At 37.8% G+C, this 8,509-nt stretch overlaps 1 protein-coding gene across 1 annotated transcript; it reads left to right on the top strand.

Annotated features, from left to right (window-relative positions):
• Window positions 1–364: 364 nt before the first annotated feature.
• LOC122662870 (bifunctional enzyme IspD/IspF-like) lies at window positions 365–7,961 on the top strand. Its single transcript, XM_043858576.1, has 5 exons — window positions 365–574; window positions 3,241–3,342; window positions 5,858–5,963; window positions 6,075–6,123; window positions 7,835–7,961. The coding sequence occupies exons 1-5, from the start codon at window positions 365–367 to the stop codon at window positions 7,959–7,961; spliced, it is 594 nt and encodes a 197-aa protein (XP_043714511.1).
• Window positions 7,962–8,509: the final 548 nt, after the last annotated feature.

Here is an 8,509-nt window from a genome sequence, read left to right as displayed (position 1 = left end):
AAGAGTTGCAGCCCACACGAACAGCCAAGGGCCCAACCCAATAGTCATGACCTATCAGGTCAAGCCATATGAGCCAATGGGTGTGACCCATCTGAACAGGCCTTGTGGGCCTATAAATGGGCCACGAATTCTCTCAGTCCACATATCAAAAGATCTCTAATAGCTTCACAGTGTTACTATCTCTACAACCAGTAACAATCCGCCTGATTTATCTTGGGAGGCAGGTTTGCTGCAACCCTTTGCAGGATTAGGAGGGTGCAAATACTGTCTTAAGGACAGAACGATTTCGTTCGACTCAGGCCATCTTTCTGTCCTCTCCTTTTTTGTTACAGATTTCTAACAATCTTAAGACAGTATTTGTTCAATGGAGGAGACTGCAATCATGAAGATACCTGGGAACGAGATAAGCAAACTTGAGAAGTTTGATGGGTCATTTTTCAAACGTTGGAAAGGGAAGATGTATTTCTTCCTCACTGCTTTGAAACTTGCTCATGTCTTAAACGAAGAGAAGCCAGTTGCACCGACACTGACAAACACCATTGCAGCGCCAGAAGTGGGAGCAAGACGACTTCATGTGCAAGGGCTACATCCTCAATGGGTCATCAAACACACTTTATGATGTGTATGGGCCCAAATTTGCAGACAGCACGTCGAGAGAACTATGGGAGGATCTCGACAAAAACTACAAAATTAAGGATGCTGGCAACAAGAAGTTTCTTATAAGTAAGTTGTTTGATTATAGGATGGTAGGAGATAAGTCTATTATTTCACAAACCTATGAGTTGCAAGGTCTCATGAATCAAATCATCTCTGAGGGCCATTCTCTTGACGAATCTTTCCAAGTGTCATCTATTGTTTCAAAGTTACCTGTTGCTTGGAAAGATTGTCGAAAAGAGTTGAAACAGAAGAAGGATTTAATGACTATGTATGATTAAGTATATCCAAGTTGAAGAAAATTCTTGCAAACTGGATAAACTTGAATTAGAGGAAAAATCTCCAAAGACTCATGTCATAGAAAATGCATCTTCTAAGGGCAAGAAGAGAAAGTATATATGATGGGAAAGGCACTGTTTCTGAGAAGAAGAAGGGTACATTTATTAACCCCAAAGCGACTTGCTGAAAATGCGAAAAAGTCGATCATTTCAAGAAACAGTGTAGATTTTATATCAAGGAGAAGCAACAAAAGGACCAAGCCAACATGGTTGACAATGATGACTAGGCTGCTATGATATCTGAGGTATATGCAGTGGGTGATGATGAGGAATGGTGGATCGATTCCGGTGCAACCAAACATAGCAAATGGATAAGATCTCTTAATGAAAAATTCTTCAAACTGCTAAGGTCATAGATAAAGGCACAGTGGTTCTAAATCTCACATCTGGGAAAAAGGTTACTTTGAATGATATACTTTATGTTCCTGATATTAGGAAAAACTTAATGTCTGTAAGCTTGCTTGACAAACATGGATTTAAAATCCTGTTTGAGTCAAGGAACATCATAGTGTCCAAAGGGGGAGTTTATGTTGGGAAAGGATACGCATCAAATGGGATGTATAAATTTAATATGATTAATGAAAATTCATCTTCTGCTTACATTGTTTCTACTTTTAATACATGGCATTCTAGACTTGGGCATGTTAATTATAAGTGCATGAGAAATATGGTTAAATTAGGTTTATTACAAGAATGCACATCTTCTAGTCATGACAAATGTTTTATATGCATCAAGTCTAAAATTGCTAGAAAATCTTTTAAGAAAGTATAAAGGAATACACACCTCTTAGAATTAGTACATTCTGATTTGTGTGAGTTAGAAGGTATTCTAACCAGATGTGGTAAAAGATATTTTATCACATTTATAGATGACTGTTCAAAATACATATATGTATATCTATTAAGGACTAAAGATGAGGCTTTGGAGAAATTCAAAATCTACAAAGTCGAAGTGGAAAACCAATTGGATCGCAAGATTAAAATCTTACGAACTGATAGGGGAAGGGAATACTTCTCCACTGTTGATTTTTGTGAAGTTTATGGAATTATCCATCAAACAACGGCACCCTATAGTCCTCAACAGAATGGAGTAGCAGAAAGAAAAAATAGGACTCTAACAGAAATGGTGAATACACTTTTACTTACTTCTGACTTACCAAAGAATTTATTAACGGAAGCATTAATGACTGCTTGTCATATACTTAACCGTATACCCTATAAAAAGACTAATATCACTCCCTATGAATATTGGATGAAGAGAAAAGTTTCTCTTGGATATTTCAAAGTATGGGGATGTAGAGTATTGATAAGATTAACTGATCCTAAAAGATCTAAATTAGGTGAAAAGGCAATTGAATGTATTTTCATTGGCTATGCCCAACATAGCAAGGCCTATAGATTTCTAATGATGGAATCTACAGAGACCGTTAGCCAAAATACAATTTTGAAATCTAGAGATGCTGAATTCTTTGAGGATTCATTCTCTAGGAAACGAAAGAATGAAAATACAAACAAGGAGGATCAAGATATTGTTCAATCAAATTCTGAGAATAATGAGAGTGTTGAACTTAGAAGAAGTAAAAGAGTTAGAGTGGAAAAATCTTTTGGTCTAGATTTCTATCAATTCTTGGTAGAAGGAAACAGAAATGAAGTTACATATTCTTGTGTGTATAATGTTGAACATGATCCATTGACTTTTCAAAAAGCCATGAATTCTCAAGATTCTACTTTTTTGCAAGAAGCTATAATTGATGAAATGGATTCTCTCATGGATAATAAAACATGCGTTTTAACAGATTTACCTCATGGATTTAAACCTATTGGTTGTAAGTGGATTTTTAAGGGAAAGCTTAAAGCTGATGGAACCATTGATAAGTTTAAAGCTAGGCTTGTAGCTAAGGGCTTTAAGCAAAAAGAAGGTATTGATTATTTCAATACATATGCTCCAGTTGCTAGAATTAGTACAATTAGATTGTTAATTGCTTTAGCATTGATTAATAAACTTGTTATACACCAAATGGATGTTAAAACTGCTTTTTTAAATGGAGATTTAGAAGAAGAAGTTTACATGGAACAACCTGAAGGGTTTATTTTGAAAGGCAAGGAAAGTAAGGTTTGTAAACTAGTTAAATCTTTATATGGTCTAAAACAAACTCCTAAGCAATGGCATGATAAATTTGACCAAAAAGTTATAGCAAATGGATTTAGAATAAATGAATCTAATAAATGTATTTATTCTAAATTCAAGAATGATGATATGTTAATCTTTGATACTAATACAAGCACTGTTTTGGAGACAAAGGCTTTCCTATCTTCGTGTTTTGATATGAAAGATATAGGTGAAGCAAATGTAATTTTGGGAATCAAAATTGTTAGATCTTCTGATTGTATTTTTTTAATACAGTCTCATTACATAAAGAAAATATTAAAGAAATTCAATCATGAGGACTGTAAACCAGTTGCTACCCTATATGATCATTCTGATTAACTTCTAATGAAGGGAATTGTATATCTCAATTGGAATACGCTAGTATTATTGGCAGCTTAATGTATACCATGAGTGCACTCATCCTGATATAGCTTTTGCAGTTGGTGTTTGGAGTAGGTTTACTCATAACCCTGGACAAATTCATTGGAATGCAGTTTCTAGAGTACTTAAGTACTTAAAGGGCACAATGAATTATGCATTAAGTTATAAGGATTTTCCCGCAGTACTAGAAGGATACACATATGCTAATTAGATCATAAGATCTGATGAATCAAAGTTCACAAGTGGTTGGATATTTACCTTGGGTGGAGGATCAATTTGTTGGGGATCCAAGAAACAGACTGTAGTTTCACACTCCACTATGGAGTCTGAATTTATCACTTTAGCAATGACAGTAAAGGAAGCAGAATGGCTTAGGGACCTCTTAACAGAGATTCCTCTGTGGCCTAAGCCAATGCCTGTTATATCAATATCTTGTGATACTGAAGCAACATTATCAATGGCTTATAATAAAGTCTACAATAGAAAGTCAATGTATATCAGTTTAAGATATAGCTATGTAAGAGAACAACTCATCAAAGGAGTTGTGACTATTATTTATGTAAAGTCAAAGGAAAATTTGGCTGATCCCTTTACAAAAGGCCTGAGTAGGGATGTGGTATGAAAGACTTCCAGGAAGATGGGTTTAAAGCTTTTAAATGAGAGGTAACCTGCAAGTGGAAACCAACTAGACACTAGACCAACATCTAGTCAACTAGTTAAATGGAAAAACACTTGCAGTAATAACTGGTTATGCACTCAACTAGTAGAGATAAGACCTCTTGACATCTCAAGGTAGTGCATGTTTGTATGGAGAAACCGACAAAAGGTAGGATCAATCCTTCAATGAGTCTATGCCTTATATGAAATGTAAGTCATACAATTGCATTTTATTAAATTCACCTATATAAGTGTAGGAAATGGGGCCGCTTTTGCGAGATTCAAAGCTTGTCTATAAGGCACTTATGAAAATCTAAGATGAGAGCACAAGGCCATAAATGTGTGGGTGTTATTGAAACTATGTTCAAGTAAGTCATATGTCTAGTATATTAGATTTGTCGCTATAAAATTCTAAGTTCAAGGCTAAGGCTACTTCGTTTTTGACAAGTACTAATGTATTTTGACAACATAAAGGTTCAAGTCGAAAGACACCTTTATATAAGTATGATTTAGAAGTATAGAGAGTTTATTGTTTGAGGCTCAATTATTTTAAAAAATTGGGAGAAATTGTTGGAATTTTTTAAAATATTGATGTGGACTTTTAGTCCCACATCGGCTATGAAAGGAAAGCTCATTGGGTTTATATGTGTTAGTAGTTAGTAGTTATTATTATCACATGTAATGCTAGAAGAGATTGTACGGTGCACTTGCGAGCGAGGACGATAACCGTTCGAGCCCGTATGCGTGTGCGTGTGCGTATACGTGCGTGAGGTGCAATGTGGCGCTTTGATGGCACACTTTGCACGTCGTAGTATGTCACCTTAATCTTTTTAGGATCGACGGTGTCTGAACAAAGGGTGCTTAGGGTCGATCCGACCGTTGGATCGGTGGCTGATCAAAGAGGGAGTGCAACCCTTGGTTTAACATTGACCCCAAGAGTTGCAGCCTACACGAACAGCTAAGGGAGCCCAACCCAATAGTCATGACCTATCAGGTCAAGCCATATGAGCCAATGGGTGTGACCCATCCGAACAGGCCTTGTGGGCCTATAAATGGGCCACGAATTCTCTCAGCCCACATATCAAAAAATCTCTGATAGCTTCACAGTGTTACTATCTCTGTAACCAGTAACAGTCCGCCTGATTTATCTTGGGAGGCAGGTTTGCTGCAACCCTTTGTAGGATTAAGAGGGTGCAAATACTGTCTTAAGGACAGAACGATTTCGTTCGACTCAGGCCATCTTTCTGTCCTCTCCTTTTTTGTTACAGATTTCTAACACTTTTGGGGAAATATCATCCCCCTCCCCTCTAAGTTTCCTTAATATCAATCAAATCCCCAAGTTTTGAAAAATGATAATGTACTCCTCTACTTTTTAAAGATTCTATCAATCGTACCTTAACTGTTAAAAAATGTCATTAAGTGATGACTTGGGCATGTCCAAATTTTCTAAAACCCAAAATTACCCTTAATACAATTTAATTTCAAGTTTACCCTTTTCCATTTCAATGACCCATCTTTCATCTTTTTCCCCCAAAACCACTTTTTCTCCTCTTCATCTCTGTGTTTCTTCCTCCTCTTCTTCTTCCACCAGCACCACCAGCCACCACTGCTGCCTCCTCATTCTTTCTATGTGCTTTTTTCTTCTTCAAACTAGGCTGGATTTTGATGAATCGCAAAGTCGAACCAAGCTGCCGGAGCTGACCATAGACTGGAGCCTGGGTACCCACTGATCATTGGAGGAATCAATATCCCCTATGAGAGAGGCTGTGAAGCTCATTCCGATAGTAATTTGAGGGTTACAGTCGAAGAATTTGGTTAATTAGGGCTTTTATTTGTGGGAATTTTGGTGTTGAATTATTTTCTCATTGGTTGTGTTGTTGTTGTTGTTGTTGCAGGTGATGTGTTGCTTCACTGCGTGGTCGATGCAATTTTAGGTGCCTGTTGGCCAAACAACGGTCCAGGGATCAAACCATGGTTCCCTAGGGAGACCAAGATATTTATCCTTAGGGTTTTGAACGCCCTGGGTTAGCCCATGGTGTCCCATGGGTGCCCCATTTTAATTTTTAGGGCTTCCCATGGTCGCCCATGGGAACCCTGGTGCATCCTTGTTAGGGTTTCTCCTTCCCTCATGTGTCCCATAAAATTTATTATCACAGTAGGGATGAAGAAACTCATCCCTAATCCATCATATGGCAAGGGGGATCCATCCCTAACTCGAATGCGCAGTGGAAAAGGTCGATTCGAGTTTCTTTCGCGTCCCATAAATATTAATAATCAATGAACAAAAGGAATGAATAAAGAACTGCTAACCTGGTGAGCCTCAAGTGTTGCTCCTCCCATAGACAGTGGTTCTTCCTCCAGCGGGCGCTCCAAGCAAACAGATCTGAACCTCCAATGGTGCTACCAAGGTTCTACACGCCAGTCCCAGATGCCCTCAACCTCCTCAGCACAGATCTAGGGTTTCACAAACCCTAACTCTCAAACACAGGTGAGAGAAGCAAGAAGAAGAAGAGAGATCACAAGAGGGAGAGAGAGAAACCAAAAACGTAGGAGGGAGAGTGTCTGGGCTCCAAAAACGTGGAGAGCTACTCTCTTCTGCGTTTTATGGTCTCCTATTTATAATAATAGGGTTTAATTGGATCCTAGATAGATTTAATAGAGCCCTAGTGAGAGTCTGACTCTCTCTCTCTCAGTCTGGCAGTTCTGTTTAAACTCAAAGTGCTACACAAGTGAAGAAGCAGAATCTAAGAGGGAAAGTATCAATTAGATTCTTTATTTAATCATTAATGGATAATTACAATTAGCACCAAATCCATTAATTAAATAAAGAGCCAATTAAATTAGCAAATTCTAAATAACTCCCTATATGATAACAATTTATCATATACAACCCCCCCACTAATCAACACCATCATTATGGAATCTAGGGCATGTACACATGTACTGCCAAACCCCAATCCATAGTACATGTCCATATAAGAGCGTCTGTGCATCCGATCGGGTCCCGCAAAACTCGATAAAACACTTTATTTGAAATAGCTATAAATAATGTATCATTTTATGTAAAATAAATTTTGCAAAACCATTTCCAAAACGGTATTGGATCCAGATTCTGATCCGACCATGCACAGACAGTCTCTATCTTGGTGTTCCCCAATCGGGCAGTGGTGACCGTGTTGGATAACTCCTTCACTCACAAAGTGTTCACGCATTCCCAGAACACCAGCTTTGACTCGCTTGAGTCTCAATCATTGATGAACCAAAGAATACGATCACACTTTGTAGTGACAGGGTTCCCTCAGGTACAGGGTGTCGGTGACACATGTCTATCCCTTCCTACATCTGGCAGTAATACATGAGGGAATCAACAAAGTAGATTCTTCTCCAATGCACACATCAAACATGTGAGCACTCGCATTCGTACCTTGACATCACATGTCTAGGCATACCCAATGCGACGACCATATGATAAAGGTGCCTAGCCCAAACCCTAGTCGTGACTACCATTTTAAGTATAACTTACGGACACATAACGCTCAAAAAGTTTATATCGCATGTGACAATATTAAACTAAAATGTATAAATGTTCAATACAAAGGTGAACCGGATTGAACCGGACTGAACCGGGTTTGATGGACACACACTTGTCCAACAGTGCCTTGGGGCTTCCGGATATCGGGCAAATCTTCCCTAATAACGACCCTAAATGGAAGGGTGCAGCATCTTGTGTGTTCATAAAAGAAGCTGTGAGTTTATTTTCAATTTTCTATTTGCTGATTTAGTTCTGATCCGTAGGGGGTGTACTTCATTTCTTTGTTGCTATTTAATATTTAAGTAATTAATTAGGTCTGCTGTTCCTATTCGTAACTTTGTATGGGCCTAGCCATGTCATTTTCACTGATAATCGGCAAAGTTATTCTTATCTGATTATCTCACACGGATAGAAATTTCAAATATCCCTTATGAGATCTTCTGTAAATTAATTATTGTATCCATGAGATTTTCGGCTTCCTGCTTACCGGTTCTCTTGTTCTTCTTGCGCTTTACTGAAATTTTCCAGATGGAACATCTTCATACACAATAATAAAAAGGCAAATCTGATCTATTGAATCACCAACAAGCTGACACAGCATAAATACTTTTCAAAGCCTTTTTCTAGAGGACTACAACTTAGACATGTCATACACATGTACATCTTAAAAATTTTTTTATATCTGTATTTTTTGTTTTTGTGTAGAATAAGAGGATAGATAGCCTCCCCCCTCAAGCACCAAACAGTGCACTCCTATTATTGATTACAATGGAACGAGAAAATTGCATTAATTGACAG

Source organism: Telopea speciosissima, chromosome 5 (assembly GCF_018873765.1).
Source record: "Telopea speciosissima isolate NSW1024214 ecotype Mountain lineage chromosome 5, Tspe_v1, whole genome shotgun sequence".
Lineage (NCBI taxonomy): Eukaryota > Viridiplantae > Streptophyta > Magnoliopsida > Proteales > Proteaceae > Telopea > Telopea speciosissima.
Note: the sequence above shows the minus strand (reverse complement) of the source record. Positions and strands in the feature narration are given on the sequence as shown.